At 46.0% G+C, this 24,164-nt stretch overlaps 1 protein-coding gene and 1 non-coding gene across 2 annotated transcripts in view; one reads left to right on the top strand and one right to left on the bottom strand.

The window, feature by feature from the left end:
- Window positions 1-24,164, top strand: part of LOC126106200 (cytochrome P450 4C1-like) — a 69,349-nt gene that overhangs the window by 21,579 nt on the left and 23,606 nt on the right. Inside the window, exon 3 of the mRNA XM_049912434.1 lies at window positions 16,942-17,172. Coding sequence (XP_049768391.1) covers window positions 16,942-17,172 — 231 coding nt within the window. The remainder of the gene's footprint in view (window positions 1-16,941; window positions 17,173-24,164) is intronic.
- Trnas-gga (transfer RNA serine (anticodon GGA)) lies at window positions 7,310-7,393 on the bottom strand. Its single transcript is given in 2 exon segments — window positions 7,310-7,344; window positions 7,354-7,393. It is a non-coding gene; the product is annotated as a tRNA-Ser (tRNA).

Here is a 24,164-nt window from a genome sequence, read left to right as displayed (position 1 = left end):
TGATGTGTCTGGCAGAAAAGTGTGCTGGAAAGTAGTGCCCCCAAATTTTTATTCTGTTCTCAATATCGACTGAGTCATTACATGACATGCATATTACGCGGTCGACTTTCTCGCATCGCTGGTGGAAGTTGCATCGCTCTGCAACTAGAGGGCTCCAGCTTGTGCCGTTTATCATGTCGGTGTGTAACGTAACTATCGCAGTGCATGATAAACAGAGCGTTATAATCAAGTTGCTAATTTTCGACACATGGAGCACACTATGCTGCAGCATGACAACAACAGATTACACACGAACGCTATGACATCTACAACAATTCGACGGCTCGGGTTCACTGTCATCAGTCATCATCCATAGAGTTCCAACTTGGTCCCATCTGATTTTTGTCTCTTTCCAAAATGTAAATAACACTTTTGAGGTGATAGTGATGCACCTGTGCAAGCGGAGGTGAGGATGTGGCTCCATCAACAAAGTCAAACATTCTACAGCGCCGGCATCAACAAACTAGTGTCTTGTTGGGAGGAACGTCTTCGTTTATGATTATGTTGAGGAATAAATACGTACACATGAAGAATAAAGATGTATAACGTTAACAAAGTTTATTTTACTTAAAAATTATTTAGAATTTTCACATAAAAGTTCGGAGGCGTTACTTTTCAGCACGCACTAGTACAATGTCATTTCGTCTCCCTCAACTTTAATTCTCTTTCCAGATTTCTCTTTGGTTTCCTTTTCTGTTTGCTTGATGTAGATATTCGATAACAACAGGAATAGGCCACAATCGTTACACACTCCCTTCTAGAGCACTGCTTCCCTTTCGTGTTCTTCGACTTTTAAAACTGCAGTGTGGTTTCTGTACAAGTTGTAAATATCTTTCCGCTCTCTGTATTTTATCCCTGCTATCTTCAGAATGTCAAAACGTGTATTCCAGTCAACACTGTCAAAAGTTTTCTCTATATCTGGAAATGCTATAATCGTATGTTTGCCTCACCCTCTTTTCTATTATTGGTTGTAGGGTCTTCATACATTCACCTGAATCCAAAAGTTATCTACGAGGGACCCTTCTAATAAATTTTCGTGTCTTCTGTGAATAAATCACTTTTTGGAACCATGACTAATTAGACTGATGGGTCAGTAGCATTCACGCCTGGCATATATATATATATATATATATATATATATATATATATATATATATATATATATATCACTAAAGATGGAATAGTTGTCATGGCTGACTCTCCCAAGGATCACAATAGTTCTGAGTAAACGGCGTCTTCTCCAGCACATAATTTCCCCTTAGGTCTGTATAATTCTTCCCGCAGTAAGATATCTCCCATTTTTTCATTATCAACTTACTCTTCCCTTTGTACAATATTGTCTCCAGGTTCATTTCCCTTGTAGAGCCCTTTTGTACTTTCCTTCCAGCTTTCAGCTTTCCCTTCTTCGCTTCGTGCTGGATTGTCGTCTAAACTGTTTAATACGTGCAGCTGCTTCTCGTATCTCCAAAGGTCTCTTTAATTTTCCTGTTGGCAGTGTCTACCTTTCCCCTAGTTTATGTATGCTTCTATAGCCTTGCATTTTTTCCTCTAGCCATTCCTCCTTAGCTATTTTTCACTTTCTGTCTATATCATTTTTTAGATTTCTCTATTTCCTTTCGCCTGCCTCATTTGCAGCATTTTTAGTTTCTCCTTTTATCAATTAAATTCAATATCTACTGTGATATCGAAAGATTTCTACTAGATTTGTTCTTTTACTCATTTGACCCTTTCCTCTTCTACTGTACTCCTGACTCCTGTTTCAATTATTGCCTAATGCTCCATCTGAATCTCTCAACAGTCCCTTTTTTTTTCAATTTATCCTGTCCTGCCTTTTCAATTTCTCTTTGCAATTTCTTCAGACTTACTCAGAAGCTCACAAGCAATAAATTGTTGTCAGAAACCGGATCTACTCCTGGAAACGTTTTGTCGTTTAATATCTAATTTAAAACCTATGTCTTATCATCATTTAATCTATTGTAAACATCCCTGTGTATATAACCTTCTTTTATGATTTTCAAACCGATCATTATCAAATTATGCTCTGTGCAAAATTCTATGAGGTGGCTTCATCTTTCATTCATTTTCCTTTTATTGAATTGTTGTCCGCCATCAAAATCAAATTTTCTTCTCCTTCTACTATTTGAATAGTTTCTTTCATCTCATCGAACATTCTTTGAGTGTCTTCGTGATCTGTGCAACTATAAACTTGTCGTATGTGTGGATGTTTGGCTTTGTGACTGTCTTCGCTAGGATACGCGTTCACCGCACTGCTGCCAGTGGCTTAATCACATTCCTGTTTCCTTATTCGTTACTGGGCCTACTCCTTCTTTAGCGCCATTTGATTTTGTGTTGAGAAACCAATAGTCAACACATCAGAAGCCATGATCTTCAAACCAACGCACTTCACTGTTTCCCACTATATCTAACTCCAACAGAACTTATTTCCATTTTTGAAGTCTCTGGTCTCCCCATCGGATTAACGTAGCTAACATTCCACACTCCAACATACAGAAACCCAGTTTCGTTTTTCCTGATGACGTCAGGCATGGAGATCCAGATGGGGGATTCTGGAATATTTTACCCAAGAGGATGTCTTCAGCATTTAAACATATAGTAGAGCTGCAAGCTGTCGAGAAAAACAGCAGGAGAAGTTTCCCTCTTGGAATCAGCTGTGCACAGTACCAGTACGGCAAGATCACTCATAACACACAAACCTTTTATCTGATAATATCCGCAGCCCTCTAAGAAAATTTTCAGACAATACTGTTCATCATCATCATCATCATCATTGGGCTGTCTGCCTTGCAGCATGTTTCGACTGCATAGCCCTCCATGCTTCTGTCTTCTTCGTTCCTCTTCATTCCTTGGTACCCTCTTTGTGGCCTGCTGTTGCCTATGGGAAAATACCATTGCTGCAGGATCGCAGAAAATACAGAAAGACTTGGAGAAAAAATTCCATATTGATAAACTAAATGCGGATACACGTGAAATCGCAGCATGACGTTGTTACAGTTTCCTTTGCATGCTGCGCGGTTCTTTAATGGATACCGGAGCGAGAAAGACACTGTCCAAGATCAGACAATTCAGAAATTAATTTATTCTACATCTAATATCAAATGGTAAAAATAATACATAGCTTTGTTGCTGTTGTTGCAGTGTCAGCTGCTAACAGTAGCTTTGAATGTTGAAACATATTCAGATACCGCAAATTTACAAATCAGTCACCCTTCTGTTCAGAAGATGTCGATCTCTGGCCACTATGAAAGCCTGTAAATGTTATTCAACTGGCAAACACACAAAATGGGCTCAGTGCATGAATGTTTGAACTTAAGTAAAGCCGCCGCTGCAGCTCCGGAGAGGTGGTGTTGTCATCTCATTGGCAGCGGCGTAATCGTTCGTGGCAGGCAGCGCTCTCGTGCCGTGGTGGCGGCTGTGGGAAACACAGCAGCATAACTGGTTGCGCGCGTGTTTGAAAGGGCAGCCGCCTGGATAGCGGCCGATACCGCAAAGGAATCACGGAGACAGAAAAAAAAAAATAGAACGTAAAAGCCTCAGAAAAGGTTTGAGAGAAACACGGGGGATGGTATACACCGGCTGATTATAATTAAAATTTCCCTATTTAACGCGTTATAACATAGAAATTAATTACGTACAAGTACCAGACTTGATAGCATTAATGTCAAGCATATGGGGAACAGAAATAAAGCAGGATCAGTTCAATTGAAACACTTTTAATGTGCTGCTACCGTGCATCATACCGTTGCATTCTGGTACCATTACTTCTACAAAAGGGGCTCAATAGGACGCCCATCGGTGTCGAGAAGAGTCTGAAAGCGCAGGATTGCATTCTACACAGCAGAACGAAGCATATCTGTAGGTAAGCTGGCTACCTCTCTTGATATGCTGATCAGTACATATGTAAATGTTACCTTGGTGAAATGTGTCCTTCAGGTAGACCCACAACCATCAGCTGATAATTCGATCGTTTCCAAATGTGTTTCGGAGAAGTAGGTGAACTTCGCGAGCGATATGCAGTGGTACCCCATCTTGCGTGAAAACTGTTGAGTTCAATACGTCTCTCTCCTGTAGAGCGGGTAAGACATGCTGCCGAAGCGTATCACAGTAACGCTGGCCAGTTACTCTGCGCGTCTTTGGTCCTCGAGCGCCAACACTTCCAAAAAAATGGGTCTATGATGGATGTAGCAGTAAAGCCAGGCCATACGACGACACGTTCACCATACAGATCTCCCGTCGCAGATTAGAGTCCTCCCTCGGGAATGGTTGTGTGTGTTGTCCTTAGCATAAGTCAGATTAAGTAGTAAGTAGGCTTAGGGACCGATGACCTCAGCAGTCTGGTCCCATAAGACCTCACCAGAAATTTCCAAAAATTTTTCACCGTACAGAGGAACTTCGTGTACAGCAACTGGAGATGAGGATCCTCACATTTGGCAATTCTGTGTCTTCACCTCACCCATCAGAAAAAGTGTTGTCTGTCCATAGGACAGTCCAGCGCTAGCCATCATCAACTTCAGTCCTTGCGAGAAACTGGAGAGCGAAGTCAACACGGCCCGGGTTCCCGGGTTCGATTCCCGGCGGGGTCAGGGATTTTCTCTGCCTCGTGATGGCTGGGTGTTGTGTGCTGTCCTTAGGTTAGTTAGGTTTAAGCAGTTCTAAGTTCTAGGGGACTTATGACCACAGCAGTTGAGTCCCATAGAGCTCAGAGCCATTTTTGAATTCAACACGCCATTGTGCGTCCTGAGGTGGAAGCTGCTGTACAATATGGATCTTGTACGGATACCATTTGAGGATTGTTCGAAGCACCTTCCGTGCAGCGGACCACGGGATGTTCAACTGTCGTGACACAGCAGACGCACTGCCTGACGATCGGGAATTGCGCCCAGCGATGTCTGCCATGGCAACAGCGATTTAATCAACGACCTGTGATGCAACCGGCCGTCGGGCTCCTCCTGGAGTGACGCCCAGTTCTCCAAAAAAATGGTTCAAATGGCTCTGAGCACTATGGGACTCAACATCTTAGGTCATAAGTCCCCTAGAACTTAGAACTACTTAAGCCTAACTCACCTAAGGACATCACACACACCCATGCCCGAGGCAGGATTCGAACCTGTGACCGTAGCAGTCCCGCGGTTCCGCCAGTTCTCCACTCAATTCGAACTTCTTCATGGCGGTGGACACAGCAGATGGAGAAAGAGGACCCTTCCGTAATCCTTTCAGCCAGCGATATTCTCCAAGTGCAGTTGCAGTATTGCTGTTGTTTTGATAGTAGAGCTTCACCAGTAGCGCCCTGCTCCTTTTGTCCAAGCTCATGTTGACACATCAACAAGTGCACTGCGACTGGTAAGATGTGTGAGACTGTGAATGACGATGACTGATCCCGGCACCTGGTGGCCATAGTTGGAACTGGACGGTGGCGCTGCGACACATGGAAATCATACATCCCATACTGTGGACATTAATGCTAGCAAGTTTGGTACTCGTACGGTAACTAGTTTCTGTGTTATAACGTGATAAATGGGGAAAGTTTAATTACAATCTCCCGGAAGATGAAGGGACCAACCATTCAATCACAGGCACACACAGAAACGGTTGAAACATTCGCCGCTACTTCCTCTTGTACTGTACGTTAATTTGTTTTGTGGCTGTTTAGCACCAATCTAAACAAAACACATCGGTTGGTTCAAATGGTTCAAATGGCTCTGAGCACTATGGGACTTAACATCTATGGTCATCAGTCCCTGAGAACTTAGAACTACTTAAACCTAACTAACCTAAGGACATCACACAACACCCAGTCATCACTAGGCAGAGAAAATCCCTGACCCCGCCGGGAATCGAACCCGGGACCCCGGGCGTGGGAAGCGAAAACGCTACCGCACGACCACGAGCTGCGGACACATCGGTTGAAGGTGAGAGAAAATTATGTGTGTCCGAACCGTAACCGACAACGTACCGTAAACAAACTGACTGTACAGGGAAGCGGAAGCGAGACCGTCGTGTGCGGCCCTGTTGACCGCCTCTGCTACGTCCAGCCCCGCTTCCTCCACCACCCTTGCGCCTCGCCTGATCCCACCTCTATGCCCGTACTGCAGCTGCTGGCACGAGGCTGCGCTTCACCGTATGCGGCATACGATAAGAGGCCTGCTCTAATACGAGGAGCGCGCCGACTCCGTTTCCCAGATTTTGTCCAAATTTATATTAATGCAGGAGTTCGTCAGAAATGCAAGTGAATAGGGGTGGGAGTTTGATGGCCCTGCGTTTAGGGGAAAAAAAAACATCGTTTTTGCGCGGTACGGTTAAATGATGAATCGAGCACACATTGACAATTATTGAACTATGTGAAACAAAATCGTCATAAATTCTGAACGGTTTGTGTTACGACTTTGAAACTGCACAGTTGGCTGCAGGGCACGATGGGAATTAGTATGCGCTGTATAGTTTGGTTTAGCGACGAAGCCCACTTCCATTTGTATGAGTTCCTCTGTAAGCAAAACTGGCGCATTTGGAGGACTGAGAATACGCACTTCGCAATTGAGAAGTCTCTTCACCCTCAATAGGTGACGGTGGCGTGCAATGTCCGGTCACTGAATAATCGGTGGGATATTCCTTGGCCGGCCGCTGTGGCCGAGCGGTTCTAGGCGCTTCAGTCTGGAACCGCGCGACCACTACGGTCGCAGGTTCGAATCCTGCCTCGGGCACGGATGTGTGTGATGTTCTTAGGTTAGGTAGGTTTAACTAGTTCTAAGTTCTAGGGGACTGATGACCTCAGATGTTAAGTCCCATAGTGCTCAGAGCCATTTGAACCATTTGATATTCCTTCATGGCAAGGTGACTACCGAACGGTACGTGAAGGTTTTGGAAGATGATCTTCTTCCCCATTTTCCAAAGTGACCCTGATGTCGACAAGATGTGATTCATGCAAGACAGAGCTCGACCCCATCGAAGCAGAAGAGTGTTTGTTGTCCTGGAGGAGCACTTTGGGGGCCACATTCTGGCGCTGGGGTACCCAGAGGCCACTGGCATGGGTCTCGATTGCTCACCATATTCTCCGGATCTGAACACATTGGCCTCCTTCTTGTGGGGCTATATTAACAAGTCATAACCTAAATCCGAATTCTGTAGTGACGTTTTTCTGTAATGACGTTTACAAAAATGGCTCTGAGCACTATGGGACTTAACTTCTTAAGTCATCAGTCCCCTAGAACTTAGAACTACTTAAACCTAACTAACCTAAGGACAGCACACACATCCGTGCCCGAGGCAGGATTCGAACCTGCGACCGTAGCGGTCGCGCGGTTCCAGACTGCAACGCCTAGAACCGCTCGGCCACCCGGGCCAGTGACGTTTACATGTTGAATAAAGTGTGTGCACCCCCTAGGTTTTAACTAGTTCAATAATTGTCACCCTGTATGTTATCGTGAAGTTCTGGCAATGTTTGGAGTAGCAGAAGGGGGCGTAGAACGGTAATTCGAAGATTTTGAGACGGAGTGCAGATTAGGAAACATATTGTTATTTCCTATTTTTACGTTTCTACAGTGCAAATAAGCCGAAATTATGGTCAACGTGATGAAACCCAATGTCCAGGAGAAAAAAAAAAGCTTCTGTTAACTGACTCGTGGCGAGGATAAACAAATCCACAATCGTAAAACGCGATTTTTGAAGATTAATAATTGCTGTCGGGCAGTATTAAAAGTAATATTGGCGCCCCCTCCCCAAATTATCTCCGGCGTGGCAATCCTGGGATGCCAAATTTTATCGTCAGCTAAATATCAAGAAGCTTCAAAACTCCCTTATCTCGTCGAGAGAGAAAACTAAATCACATCCCGAGAAGTCTGCGTCGAAATACATTTCATTGAACATGAGCTGTCCTTGCCAGTATTTGGCGAAATGATGCGCTACGTGTGGTTTGTTACCTAAGTACTCCATTTGTGAGAAAATTTTATGAATGTAAACGAAGTTTGTTTTTGTATATAAACTTAAAAACAATTATATAAATGAGGCGCTTTTGGCGTGAGTAAACAACCGAGAAAATTAATGCTTCCCCTCGTTTTACTATATCACAATTCATAACCTAAATCCGAATTCTGTAGTGACGTTTTTCTGTAATGACGTTTACAAAAATGGCTCTGAGCACTATGGGACTTAACTTCTTAAGTCATCAGTCCCCTAGAACTTAGAACTACTTAAACCTAACTAACTGTAAATCACTAACTATAGCATAGCCCGCATCTCGTGGTCGTGCGGTAGCGTTCTCACTTCCCACGCCCGGGTTCCTGGGTTCGATTCCCGGCGGAGTCAGGGATTTTCTCTGCCTCGTGATGGCTGGGTGTTGTGTGCTGTCCTTAGGTTAGTTAGGTTTAAGTAGTTCTAAGCTCTAGGGGACTGATGACCATAAATGTTAAGTCCCATAGTGCTCAGAGCCATTTGAACCCATTTTTGAACTATAGCATAACAAGTGTCCGTTTCTGGCTGAGCCCTGCATAAACCATAAGTTTGGACGCAATCGGTGATGACGGGTAGGTTTGGTCCCCTTGTAAAATAACAGCACTTTGCAGGAGATGGTACAACGTAAATGAATAACAGTAAGTGGTAAAGTGTCTTAGAATGTCGTAGACGTCATTCTTTCACTTTATCAATCGGAGGAGAGATGCGATGTGTTGGTTTAAAACATGTGTGAGTAAAAATCTTACGTTAGGATCGGAAATAGACTTTACTGATTAACAGTTTCGGCTCATTACCGGCAAAATGGTTCAAATGGCTCTGAGCACTATGGGACTTAACATCTATGGTCATCAGTCCCCTAGAACTTAGAACTACTTAAACCTAACTAACCTCAGGACATCATACAACACCCAGTCATCACGAGGCAGACCCCGCCGGGAATCGAACCCGTAACTCGGGCGTGGGAAGCGAGAACGCTACCGCACGACCATGAGCTGCGGACCATCTCCGGCACATCTAAAGAACAATCTAAAATGCTGTTCAGCGTGGGAGACTCCTTGCTCATCGTCGTATTTTTATATTTTTTTAAAGCTAAATGCCCTTAGTTAAATAAAATCCTAAAGTGAACATGTTAGTTGGTTATGTGATATTGACTGACGTTGTCATTTTACGCAACCTGTTAAAATTTTAAATTTAGTATTTTATGTAACCAGGCGACTTAGATCTGAAAAATACGACGTTGTGCAAGGAGTGACATACACTGAAAAACATTTTAGATTGATCTGAAGATGGCTCCGAACTCAGCAGAACCGGTAATTCGGTTAAAACAAAAAAAAAAAAAAAACAGAAGAAAATTGGCTTCTTGGAGTTAGATTTTTACCCACACATGTTTTAATTTTGTAGATTTTCATTAGCTGCATAAGTTGCTGTTGTGTACATACACTCCTGGAAATGGAAAAAAGAACACATTGACACCGGTGTGTCAGACCCACCATACTTGCTCCGGACACTGCGAGAGGGCTGTACAAGCAATGATCACACGCACGGCACATCGGACACACCAGGAACCGCGGTGTTGGCCGTCGAATGGCGCTAGCTGCGCAGCATTTGTGCACCGCCGCCGTCAGTGTCAGCCAGTTTGCCGTGGCATACGGAGCTCCATCGCAGTCTTTAACACTGGTAGCATGCCGCGACAGCGTGGACGTGAACCGTATGTGCAGTTGACGGACTTTGAGCGAGGGCGTGTAGTGGGCATGCGGGAGGCCGGGTGGACGTACCGCCGAATTGCTCAACACGTGGGGCGTGAGGTCTCCACAGTACATCGATGTTGTCGCCAGTGGTCGGCGGAAGGTGCACGTGCCCGTCGACCTGGGACCGGACCGCAGCGACGCACGGATGCCCGCCAAGACCGTCGGATCCTACGCAGTGCCGTAGGGGACCGCACCGCCAGTTCCCAGCAAATTAGGGACACTGTTGCTCCTGGGGTATCGGCGAGGACCATTCGCAACCGACTCCATGAAGCTGGGCTACGGTCCCGCACACCGTTAGGCCGTCTTCCGCTCACGCCCCAACATCGTGCAGCCCGCCTCCAGTGGTGTCGCGACAGGCGTGAATGGAGGGACGAATGGAGACGTGTCGTCTTCAGCGATGAGAGTCGCTTCTGCCTTGGTGCCAATGATGGTCGTATGCGTGTTTGGCGCCGTGCAGGTGAGCGCCACAATCAGGACTGCATACGACCGAGGCACACAGGGCCAACATCCGGCATCATGGTGTGGGGAGCGATCTCCTACACTGGCCGTACACCACTGGTGATCGTCGAGGGGACACTGAATAGTGCACGGTACATCCAAACCGTCATCGAACCCATCGTTCTACCATTCCTAGACCGGCAAGGGAACTTGCTGTTCCAACAGGACAATGCACGTCCGCATGTATCCCGTGCCACCCAACGTGCTCTAGAAGGTGTAAGTCAACTACCCTGGCCAGCAAGATCTCCGGATCTGTCCCCCATTGAGCATGTTTGGGACTGGATGAAGCGTCGTCTCACGCGGTCTGCACGTCCAGCACGAACGCTGGTCCAACTGAGGCGCCAGGTGGAAATGGAATGGCAAGCCGTTCCACAGGACTACATCCAGCATCTCTACGATCGTCTCCATGGGAGAATAGCAGCCTGCATTGCTGCGAAAGGTGGATATACACTGTACTAGTGCCGACATTGTGCATGCTCTGTTGCCTGTGTCTATGTGCCTGTGGTTCTGTCAGTGTGATCATGTGATGTATCTGACCCCAGGAATGTGTCAATAAAGTTTCCCCTTCCTGGGACAATGAATTCACGGTGTTCTTATTTCAATTTCCAGGAGTGTAGTTCCGCGTAGTCAGCGAGTACACAACTTTCACAATAGAGCGCGCCCTGCTAAGCACAACAGCGCAGGCGCAGCGTTCGTCCGTCTCCACACTACGAGATGGCGCTGTCTTAGAGACGGACCAAATTCTACTTCCGCCGATCCGGGTATTAATATGTAACGCAGCCAATTAGATTGCTTCTAACATGGAACCTTTTCTCCTCGCGGATCACACTCGCGCAGTGATACCTGAATGCGCGAGGTATTATAACCAGTGTTATTATAACGAGTGTACAGACCTCCGATTAGTTAGTCTGCATCAGTCTGCATTAGTCTGTAGTCAAGTTTCAGTCTGCGCCTAATAAGATTATCATATTTCTGTACATAGGCATGAAGATAAATGAATAGACACTTTGTCAAGTATCAGAGATATGTGAGAATAAGATTAACATACCAAGACCAAAGGAACTTCAGATTGTCAATTGTAAACAGCATCCTGAATCAAGTTAAGTAAAGTGTGGTGTCTGGCGGTGACACCACACTATGCTTGTTATTATTTTAATAAATGTGTGTGCAAATTAATCAAGTTCTGTTTAAAGTTGGTCACTGTCAATCTGCTACTCTAAGCGTGCAAGTGGTATTTCTATCGTCTGACCTAACGGCAGAAGATAAACACGCCACGATAAGATCACGAGACATATTGCCGACACTCGCCTACTTCGTTAGAGCGACAAGTCAAGTAATCTGATGGTGTGTGTACCGAAGGTCTTACAGTACGCACACCACAGTTGCACAGTCATAAATGTTGCTTTTATCCGAATTCACTGATCTAGCGCGACAGTAATTTCTTCCTCTGAGTCTGACATTACTGAACTCGTGCATACCCACCAGCTACGCGGGACGTCAAACCACAACGTCAGTATTGTCCAGGAACTGCTGGCAATCAATCTCCCAATATTCTCCAAAACACAGAAAGGTAAATAAACTAAGCCCACTGTGGGAGCCATGTGGTCATCTGCGATGATATAACCACGTCTCTGAGACAATGCACACTGTAATAGTGGAGGCGCCCCACTTGCGAACATGAACAGAAGTGCTGGCGTCTCCTTATGGAATATTTGTCTGGGCGTCTCGCCAGGCTTAAGCTTTGTGCATTGGCTGCCATCGTCTAAGCCTACCTGTGTTGTCAAGTATCGACATATACTTTGGAAACATCAAAAAAATTCACTGCCGACGCGATTTTACTAGATTTGACGTTGTTGACATAATGAGAACAAAAACAAACTTTAATTTTGCAGAGCTGTGGATCTGACATTCGCTCCACGGCCAAGGGCTCGTGAAAACGGTCGCGTTCTCCCCTGACTTTCTCTGCCTCGTGATGGCTGGGTGTTGTGTGCTGTCCTTAGGTTAGTTACGTTTAAGTAGTTCTAAGTTCTAGGGGACTGATGACCATTGATGTTAAGTCCAATAGTGCTCAGAGCCATTTGAACCGTCTCCCCTGACAGCTCCGCATCACCCCCAGTCCGGACCGTCCTGCGTATCAGTGACGTCACACTGAACACTTTAAGAATCGTTAATGATTCTAGTACAGTGAGTCCGGGCTAGAGGTATGCAAAAACATCCGTTCATATTTCAGGACCTATGTCGGTTTACAACTTTATTTGTTCAACATTGAACCTAGGAACTAATTTTTAAGCGTGTTGATGCAATTCAGTGTGGGCACCGTTTATAGCTCGACAAATAGTGAAATGGTACTCCACTTCCCGCCACATGTTCGTAAGCATGATATGTGTCATAGCGAGGTGCAGTAAAATTTCGGGAAAACAACAACGCGAAAAATAACACAAAATTTGCGGTTTTTGGGACATATTGCGAAATTAGTAATTTTGCAATGTGTAAAACTCTCATAAAAACAAGGACGGCAATGTACGAATATTCTGATTGTTACTGAAAGTTAAAACTGCGTTTTGGCTTCTAATCTCGTCAAGACTGCGGTTCGTGAATGATCTTAAAATTGCAGTTCCTTCCCTATGTAACGAACTCTGATTTTACTGCGTAAGTAGCATCGAATTTAGCAAAAGAACACCGCCATATTTTGCGAAAAACACCACCGAATTTGGGAAAAAAATATAGAATTCGGTATAACACATCGACTTGGTTTAAAAGAACACCGGGTTTGGCAAAAGACAACAACGAATTTCGCAAAAAACCAATACAGAATTTGGTAAAAACACCTAATTTTGCCAAAAACACCATATTTGGTAAAAACACAGAATTTCGCTAAACACCAAATTTTGCAAAGATAACACCGAATTTGGCAAAACATAACATCGAATTTATCAAAATATAACACCAAATTTTTTCATGAAATAAAAGTATTTGTTGCTGTCGCTAGTTATGGTCTTGACTGCAGTGTAGATCCATTGTCTCAGCTCTACCAGACCTCGAAGCGTTTTTCTGCAAACAATGTCGTGATAAACGCCTTCACACTGAAATCCAGTGGAGCCAGATCGGGAGACCGAGAGGGGCAATGTAACTCTTCCCTCATTGCAATTGAACGTTCAGGAAACATCTAATGGAGAATTGTGGTAACAAACCCTGGATAGTGTGGTGGGGCACTATCCCACTGGAAAACGACGTCGGGAGGCACCTGTGTAACTGTACAGTTCGCCGACATGTTGGGATAGGTGTGTCCTGCAACTGTAGGCTCCATTAAAAAAATGGACCGATCACACCAGTTTATGTACTAATTCCACCTACATACACTCCTGGAAATTGAAATAAGAACACCGTGAATTCATTGTCCCAGGAAGGGGAAACTTTATTGACACATTCCTGGGGTCACATACATCACATGATCACACTGACAGAACCAGAGGCACATAGACACAGGCAACAGAGCATGCACAATGTCGGCACTAGTACAGTGTATATCCACCTTTCGCAGCAATGCAGGCTGCTATTCTCCCATGGAGACGATCGTAGAGATGCTGGATGTAGTCCTGTGGAACGGCTTGCCATGCCATTTCCACCTGGCGCCTCAGTTGGACCAGCGTTCGTGCTGGACGTACAGACCGCGTGAGACGACGCTTCATCCAGTCCCAAACATGCTCAATGGGGGACAGATCCGGAGATCTTGCTGGCCAGGGTAGTTGACTTACACCTTCTAGAGCACGTTGGGTGGCACGGGATACATGCGGACGTGCATTGTCCTGTTGGAACAGCAAGTTCCCTTGCCGGTCTAGGAATGGTAGAACGATGGGTTCGATGACGGTTTGGATGTACCGTGCACTATTCAGTGTCCCCTCGACGATCACCAGTGGTGTACGGCCAGTGTAGGAGATCGCTCCCCACACCATGATGCCGGGTGTTGGCCCTGTGTGCCTCGGTCGTATGCAGTCCTGATTGTGGCGCTCACCTGCACGGCGCCAAACACGCATACGACCATCATTGGCACCAAGGCAGAAGCGACTCTCATCGCTGAAGACGACACGTCTCCATTCGTCCCTCCATTCACGCCTGTCGCGACACCACTGGAGGCGGGCTGCACGATGTTGGGGCGTGAGCGGAAGACGGCCTAACGCTGTGCGGGACCGTAGCCCAGCTTCATGGAGACGGTTGCGAATGGTCCTCGCCGATACCCCAGGAGCAACAGTGTCCCTAATTTGCTGGGAAGTGGCGGTGCGGTCCCCTACGGCACTGCGTAGGATCCTACGGTCTTGGCGTGCATCTGTGCGTCGCTGCGGTCCGGACCCAGGTCGACGGGCACGTGCACCTTCCGCCGACCACTGGCGACAACATCGATGTACTGTGGAGACCTCACGCCCCACGTGTTGAGCAATTCGGCGGTACGTCCACCCGGCCTCCCGCATGCCCACTATACGCCCTCGCTCAAAGTCCGTCAACTGCACATACGGTTCACGTCCACGCTGTCGCGGCATGCGACCAGTGTTAAAGACTGCGATGGAGCTCCGTATGCCACGGCAAACTGGCTGACACTGACGGCGGCGGTGCACAAATGCTGCGCAGCTAGCGCCATTCGACGGCCAACACCGCGGTTCCTGGTGTGTCCGCTGTGCCGTGCGTGTGATCATTGCTTGTACAGCCCTCTCGCAGTGTCCGGAGCAAGTATGGTGGGTCTGACACACCGGTGTCAATGTGTTCTTTTTTCCATTTCCAGGAGTGTATTAACTTTTGGTGTGTCCCTTTCGTACAGAATCACATCTCCCGCAGTCTCACGTCCCCATTTTCGACAGTTGTGTCCGGTAACTTCGCCACAGAGGAGGGAGGCAGATTCATGACTGAACAGCATTGCACTGCAGTAGTCGTTGTTTTCGTCTACGCTCTACACGATGCAACGTTTCGGCAGCAGAATCAGGTCGTCTGAGATGATCCTTAGTTTTAACGTGATGCAAAATGTGGAGTTTGTAAGCATGTAACCGGAGACGTTTGTACAAAATATCGAACGGTCTAGTCCCCTACTAGCTTGTCTAGTGGAGTTTTACGAGGGTTTCTAGCTCATGCTTCACGTGTACGTTATCTTCATTCACTAGTGTTTTGGGATTTTTCCAGCATTTGAAACCAAACTTCCCGTTTCTCAAAGAGTTCTGTCACACTGATAAATGGATTTATGCGTGGCAGAATCCACGTTCCATTCTCTTCTTGCACGCCACTGAACACGTTTTACAGACTGTAACTCTGATGACGATATCACACACTGCACCATCCGTTGTGCCGTCAACTGTCAGGAGTATGCCTAGGGCACAGTAAACATTTGTGCGCGTGCGCCGTACAACTCAGTACTGTTGACGAAATCGTGACGGCCACATGTTGGACAATGTCAGTGTCGATTGCGAATTTACCCAACAACGTAAAATGTGGAGTTCTTTCATTATAAGCATTTGTCTGAGTACACCTCTAGCCTAGAGCCCCCCGTATTATGCTAGTCTAGAATATCTGCTCCATTGAAGACGCTCTCAGAACTGACAGAATTTCTTCTCCTTATTAACTGAGGTAAGCCTAACTTCATCACACTCTGGCTGTTGATATACTTTCCGGGATGTGAGGTCGTGGTCCAAGAACTTTTCTGCTCCTTACGTTTCGTCCAGGACTGCGCTGGACTTCCTCAGAGGCGCTGCTCCGCTGAGTCTTGCCGACTGACTGTCAGTCGGCAAGACTCAGCGGAGCAGCGCCTCTGAGGAAGTCCAGCGCAGTCCTGGACGAAACGTAAGGAGCAGAAAAGTTCTTGGACCACGACCTCACATCCCAGAAAGTATATCAACAGCCATGTCAACCGGTCGTGAAAGCCTTCATTCTACAATTCATCACACTCTGTTTTCCCACTTCGCTTCTCCTCTACCCTGGGCTCTTCAACCAGGCTCTACCAGTGGGTTGTCTGCCTGCGCGAACTACGCTGTCTTTTTAGTCAGATCCCGGTCAGTACGCCTCCTCCAGCCTTCGAAACTTCTGGACGCTTTTAAGCATGTTATAACCTCCCCTCCATTTTAAACGTACTTCTGAGGTCCAGAAATTGGCGTTCAACGGCATTCGTGCCTTGATCTTACTTTCTTAGGCCGTGCCACATATCCTGTCGTTTGCAGTCGGTTCATACGTTACATTAGGCTGACAACGAGTGTCTATTTGCTGTTATGTTCATGGTTTTGCCACTTAGGCCCCGTTCACCTAGTGCAGTACTAGTTGTATCAAGGAATGTTTTCGTGCTTCACCCGCAGGGGATCTCGCTCGTTATTTGATAAATTTTGCTGGATTTTTTACGTGACTAGTACGATTTTCTCGTACCCAATCAAGGGAAGACATAATATTCACATTTTTATGGACCCTCTCACTGTTAGTGAATTCTATATAACATACCTTTCAGTTTACCTTTTTTTGTGGTCCCTGGAGATGAGATTTACATCCAGAAACCTGGATTATACAAGTAAAGGATTTGTCGAAAACAGTTGGAGCCGATCTATTCATCATGAAATGCTATTGTGACTTGTCTGGTTAGTGGGGACCAGTTTGCAAGAGCCCCCAGAGAGTATCTCATCCCCCATCCCAAATGGAGACTATGTTTGTCTGATGTCGGTGGTGTTCACAGAAGATGATGGTGCGGCCGTGGCTGCGGAGCAAGTTGCTGCTCCGTCTGACTTCACAGGGCCGCGCCATCTTCAAGTACTACGCGCAGCTGCGGGAGCGGGTAGAGGAGGTCATCGCCATGAGGTCGGCGGCCACAGAGGAGGGACCAGCCAAGACGCGGCGGCGTCTGCTCGAGACGCTGGTGAAGCCTGGTGGGCAGACCGCTCTCCCAGTCTCGGAGGTCCGGGACGAGGTAAGGCGTAGGCGGCTGCCCTTCTAATTACTCTCTAATCACACCTCACAATGCTTACCCCCCCTGACTTCTCCTTCTTCATTTCAACCTCTTTCTTGTCCTCTTCCTTCTCCTTCTCTTTAATTCTGTTTTATTCTTCCATTTTGTCAACTTCTACTTCTTCCTCCTCTTCTTCTCTATCCTGATTGTTTTTCTCTGCCTTTCTTCCCCACTTCTTTGTTATTATTACAGGGTTATTCTAAATTACGGACCCAATTTTTTTTAAAAAAAATTCTTTATTCAATTGAATTATTTCTTACATTTTAACCCACCACCTAATACATTAGTGGGTCTTAAATCTACATTACATTTTTTATTGAATTTTTGCAGCATTTTTACTTCTACTCTAGTGTTAGTAAACTTACTTGCTACAGGAAATGAGAAGTTAGTTTCTTGTTGGGTAAGATCTAATTCTACACATTGCTAACTAATCTAGGGGCTACTTCCTGCAGCGTTACAGGCGTGCCAGATGTTTTGTATAAACCTACTGTGTGGCCGTGCCCACTGAGCTGATCCCAGTGAGCATGCCCCTGGCACTGGGCTGGCCTTTTGAAGATCGCTGCAGGTTCTGTTAAGGTTTTCTATCTACTATCTACTTAAGGTTAAACTATTACTAAGTCACAATCGGTGCGCAATTGGCAAGTTCGGGTGTTGGCGCTCCCTCCCCCTGTTCCAGAGCGTGGCGGATTCCTACCGTCACGGCGATTGGCCAGTCCACGCCCCGGCGGAATGGGATGGGTCACCTTCAGTCATGTCATGTCCGGTGGTTCATATGTTTTCCCTTAGGTATTCTCGCAGGACCTTTGCTGATACCTCGCTGGCAAGGCGGTTTACTATGTTAAATGTGGTGGGGTCTCTGATTAATTGATACGTGTTGTTGTGAGGCAACTGGTTTCTTAGGTCACTGGCTACATCATCGAAGATGGGGCACTCGTAGATCACGTGGTCCGGAGTACCCCATTCAGCTCCGCAGTCACACGAGGGGGTAGCCCTTTTCCCGAATCAGCAAAGATATGCCGGATACGGTCCATGTCCTGTGAGGAAGTGCAACAGTCCCTTACTTGGCTGGAAATGCGAGAGTTGGAGACGTTCTTTGATGTTTGGGAGCAGCTGGTAAGTCCTTCGGCCTGTGGTGTCAGCATCCCAAAGTTCTTGCCATAACTCTTCTCCTCTCCTCTTGATTGCAAACTTGTCCCCCACCCGCACTCCCAGGATACTTTCAGTCTTTTCTACATCTCCCCTTTTCACCCAGTACCAGGCTGCCTGTTCCCGTATTTTGATGTCTAGGGGACACACCCCCATAAGTATTAGTAGTGCCCCTCCTGGAGATGTTCTGTACGCTCCAATGGAGCGCAGAAGCATGTTGCGTTGCACCCTCCTCACAGACATAGCGGGCACGACCCTCGTGAGCCTGTGCGCCCACACTCCGGATCCGTAACCCATGATAGAAACAAGAATGGTATTGTGGCATAACTTTATGAGTTCTGGTGGAAGATGAACCCAAGATGGACCCAATTTCAAAAATTTGTATGTATTCAAGTACAAATCCAAAATGAAGAACCTCTATACCAATCGAAAGAGGAATTTTCAAAGTTCTTGGCGGGCGGATGGTGATGGTTTCAGAAGCGGCCGCTAGAGCTCGCGCAGCATTAGGGCCGTCATTCCATTTCACTGTCAGTTGTGAGGGATACGGCGACTGTGGAGCACAAGGTTTTCTGCGTTCTTCTGTTCGCGAAAAGTGTCTTGCAAATTGCACTGCAGCAGGCATTTCGCACCAAGTTCGATATTCAACCACTAACTCGCAAAATCATTTGCCATTGGTTTAAGAAATTTACACAGACTGGGTGTGTATGTAAAGGAAAAAGCACAGCCGACCGCGTGAGTGAGAGAATGATGTCCTACGGATTCAAGGAAGTTTTGTGTGCAGTCCCAGTAAGTCTATCAATAGAACCACTCGAGAACTTGAAATACCTCAACCAACTTTTGGCGAAGCAGGCTGGGATCTTTCTACTTCCTCTCTTGTTTTGCCATCTGCCTCCTTAAATTCATTTTTTTTCATTTTTTACTAATTACCATTAATATACGTCAGTAAAATCTGCATTTTCATAAAATAGAAAGGTTTTCTCTCTTAAATAATATAACACCAGATCTAATTTTATGCTTAATTTTATGTATGTAATTGATTTTCTAATTTATTTTGACCATTCCTCGTTAGTATCTTTTGTTATAGGATGAAACCAGTAATTGTTTCCTTAGATTCTGTTGTAGACTCATAAACAAACATAAATTCTGTAGTAGAAAAAACTGTTAAAAAGATGGAATTTTTCTACATATCCAGTTAATTGAATGAAGTATGTTTCATTTGTAATTTCTGTAACTTAAACATCGAATAATGTATAGTTCAGTACCTTTTATTGTGATGATATATAAATGCCAGAATTTTTGGGCTCGAGACAGTCAGTCCACGGCCGATTTTCAGACGAGTGACCCGTGCTGGTTAGGTCAACAACAATGCATCAACTTAACTGTGAAATAAATGTAAGAAAAATAGGCTGTATGTTCTAACAATGACATTGTCTGTTCAATACGTACCATATTATTCTGCAAGAATTGTGAACTGTGTGATTAAGTTTTTACTGTTCATAGATATTCAACGTAAATATTGTACCAGTATACTGACGTGTGCCTGCAAACTATTAATGAGGCTTATCAAAATTTGCCCGTAGTTAACTGAGCATATAACTGCGTGTTATGGGGGGGAGGGTTGCGAACAGTGAAAGTAAAGAACTGTGAAACGCAGTTTTTCACCTGTCTGCTACATCTTTTCATTTAGTCAGTGTTGAACTTCCGCCCCCCATTTTTCAGCCAACATAGCAATGCAGTATGTCGACACCGAAGACAATCAACGAGGAAATAAAGCAGGTGAACGTCACAAACTGTACGGAAAATTCTGATACTGCGTTTGCTGTGCAAGCCCTACCGTTTACAATTTGTGCAGGCTCTCAACCACAATAATAAAGAGAAGCGTCTCGCATTTTGTGGTTATGTGCTAGCAAAGTTCGAGAATGAGGCATTTCTACAATGTGTAATTTTTAGCGATGAAGCGACGTTCCACCTTGGTGGAAAAGCCAACAGACACAATGTTTGCATATGGGGTTTGGAAAATCCACATTTACCATTCCAACACCAATGAGACTCAACGAAGATCAATGTGTTCTGTGGCGTATCCCGTACAAACGTCTATGGACCATTTTTCCTTGTGGAAAGAATTTTGGTTCAAATGGCTCTGAGCACTATGGGACTTAACATCTGTGGTCATCAGTCCCCTAGAACTTAGAGCTACTTAAATCTAACTAACCTAAGGACATCACACACATCCACGCCCGAGGCAGGATTCGAACCTGCGACGGTAGCGGTCACGCGGTTCCAGACTGATGCGCCTAGAAACGCACGGCCACACCGGCCGGCGGAGAGAACTGCATCGGGAATCACACACCTGGACATGTTGAAAAAATGGCTGTTTTCTCAAGCTATGGAAGATTCCCAGGACTTCATTTTTCGGCAGGATGGAGCTGCGCCCCATTGGCACTGTCATGTATGAGGCGTTTTGGATGACTTCCTTCCTCAGCGCTGGATCGGTCACAGGGGACCTGAAGACTTCTGGCTTAGTTTAATTTAGTTTAGTTATGTCAAGCTCCGTAGATCATTTTTACGATTATTTTGTCGATATGATGTAGAACAAGTCAGATTACAAGATATATACACACACCCAGTTCTGAAACAGAAACTCAGTCCATGGAATAGGCGGAGTTGTCCAAAAGTAATGATCTTAAGTTACATTTAAAACTTGATCTGCTACCAGCCAGACACTTTATGTTGTTGGGGAAATGATCAAATATTTTTGTTGCTGAATAATGTACTCCTTTTTCAGCAACTGACAGCTTCAATAACGGATAGGAAAGGTCATTCTTCCCTCTAGTGGCGTACGTATGAACATCATTCTTCGCGAATTGAGATGGATTATTTATAACGAATTTCACTAGCGAATATATGTACTCTGATGGTGCAGTTAAAATACCTAACTCCTTGAATAGGTGCCTACATGACGTCCTTGGGTGAACACCACTAATTACTCTCACTGCTCTCTTTTGTGCAATCAATACTTTACGTCTAAGTCGTGAGTTACCCCAGAAAACTATTCCATAAGACATCATTGAGTGGAAATATGCGAAGTACGTTAGGAGGCTGATCTGTTTATTACCAAGACTAGCGATTATGTGAAAAGCTAAAGAAGCTGAACTTAATAGTTTGAGAAGCTCAGTAATATGCTTCTTCCAGTTAAAGTTGTTATCAATGTGAACACCCAAAAATTTGGAGAAATCTACCCTGTTAACTAAACCGACACACCTCGCATTCAGGTAACTCGTTCACCCGGATGGGCAATGGGTCCACCTCCTTCGCTATCGATGCACAAGTGTGTCCGACCTCTCACGAGAACCTTAGAGTAGCGAGCATGGAAGGTATGGACAGGTTTTGCGGGTATGTGGCACACGGTGGGAGTATGGGTCGGCAGTGAGGCGCGCCGAGATTTCCAGGCAGATTTGTCCAGTGCTGCGTCCCTAATGACACAGTGATTACCACACCCACCTAGTGAGCAGTCCATGTAATGTCCCGATGCTGCTGATACTTGTTAACCCCTTCCCTTTCCTTTTCTTTCTCCCCCTTCCACCTTCTATTTACACAGAAGGCCAGCTTAAAACAGTTGTGTAAGGCAACTACAGAGCTAACGTTTATCTCGCTCGGCTGCGAACTGATGGGGGGCTAGGAACCATACAATTGATGCAGGGCGTTTCGCAGTTAATATTACGAACTTTTAGGGGTTATAGAGGGGACTAAGTAGATCACGTTATACATAGGAACCCATGTCCGTAAATGTTTCGTCTCTGTATTACAAGGAGAAAAAGAGCTACCCAGTCGCGCGCTAGATGTTTCTTACGCAGTTCGCCTGTTATGGTAGACTACCCACATTCACAAATGGTACGATGATGCGATGTCACATAATGTCCTCTATTTCCATCTGCCTTGTGTTCATGTTCCTGGTGATGCGTCAGTTCACATCACAGTGACTACAATAGTACTGTGGTGACAGGATGCCTGAGTACACGTTTGCAGAGTACAACGATATGCGCCAAAAAAAAAAAAAAAAAAAAAAAAAAAGAAAAAAGAAAGAAAAAGTTCAAATGTGTGTGAAATCTTATGGGACTTAACTGCTATGGTCATCAGTCCCTAAGCTTAACACAACTTAACCTAACTTATCCTAAGGACAAACACACACACCCATGCCCGAGGGAGGACTCGAACCTCCGCCGGGACTAGCCGCACAGTCCATGACCGCAGCGCCCTGGACCGCTCGGCTAATCCCGCGCGGCGGCGTGCCTGGCACGAATCTGCCCGGCGGATTAGTGTTGAGGTCCGGTTTTTAAGGCAGTTTTCCATCTGCCTCGGCGAATGCGGGCTGTTTCCCCTTATTCCACCTCAGTTACACTATGTCGGCGATTGTTACGTAGACACTGTCTCCACGTATGCATACACCATAATTACTCCACCATTTGGGTTCATGGGGGTGGGGGGTCCACTGGGGGCCGAACCCTGGGGTCGGTGTGGGGCGGCGGTGGGGCGGGTGGACTACTGTAGTCTTTTGTGGGGGTTGTGAACCATTGAGGGCTACGGCGGGACGAAGTCACTCTGTCTTTTCTAGGTCCCTGGTTCAATACACACATACATACATATACACACCGATATGTCGTTAATTTATGGTGAAGCTTGTAGTGCTGGAAGAGAATCTCAACGTCTGTGTCACGCGTACTTTCCAAATCGTGTGATTCCATCACATCGAATGTTTGCCAGAGTAGAACAACGGCTGCGCGAAAGTGGGAAATTCGCAAGCAATAGAGCAAACTGGAGTGTTCCAAGATGGCAACACACTGTCATACTGGAAGAAGAGGTGCTTCGTAAAGTTGAAGAAAACTCATCGATGAGGACCCGAGCCACTGCACGTGACTTGGATGTGTCTCACTCGTCTGTCTGGAGTGTTCTGCACGAAAAGCAACACCACCCATACAGCCTCAGAAGGTACACGCTATGCTCCCGGCGGATTTTGTGCCATTTGTAAATTTCTGTAGTGGTTTCTACATCATTTCATGGATTTTCCTCAGTTTCCAAGGCGAATCTTGTTCACCGACGAAGCGTATTTAACATGGAAGAACCACATCCGAGCTGAAGAAAACTCCAAAGCCATTTGCACACGAAGATTTCCGCATACCTTCGGCACCAGTGTTCGGGCAGCTGCTCGTATCAGCGATGGTCGTGTGGCTGAGCCGTTCATCCTTGCTCCCAACCTGACTGTCAGGTACTCGACATGCCTGCAACAAGTGATGGCGGAGCTTTTGAAAGATGCGCCACTGGACATTCGGCAGTGATTGTGATCCCAGCCCGATGACGTGGCAATGCATTTTGTAGTCCTCGTCTGAAATCACGTAAACGCAGTTTACGGGGACAGGTGGATCAGTCGAGGTGGATCACGTGCTCTGTAACAGCGTTCCCCAGATTTCACCCCTTCGGAGGTTTTCTTGTGGGGCCACATGAAGATTCTCGTAGACGAGACACCTGTCCAGTCGAAGGAGACCAGACAGCGAGGTCATCGGTCTCATCGGATTAGGGAAGGACGGGGAAGGAAGTCGGCCGTGCCCTTTGAAAGGAACCATCCCGGCATTTGCCTGGAGAGATTTAGGGAAATCACGGAAAACCTAAATCAGGATGGCCGGACGCGGTATTGAACCGTCGTCCTTCCGAATGCGAGTCCAGTGTCTAACCACTGCGCCACCTCGCTCGGTACGCGGATGAAGTGATGAACCTTACACCACGCATGTTGGACGGAGTTTATGCGAACTTAC

The sequence above is a fragment of the Schistocerca cancellata genome, chromosome 10 (assembly GCF_023864275.1).
Source record: "Schistocerca cancellata isolate TAMUIC-IGC-003103 chromosome 10, iqSchCanc2.1, whole genome shotgun sequence".
NCBI classification, from domain to species: domain Eukaryota; kingdom Metazoa; phylum Arthropoda; class Insecta; order Orthoptera; family Acrididae; genus Schistocerca; species Schistocerca cancellata.
The sequence above is the reverse complement of the archived record's forward strand: the minus strand, read 5'-3'. Positions and strand labels throughout refer to the sequence as shown.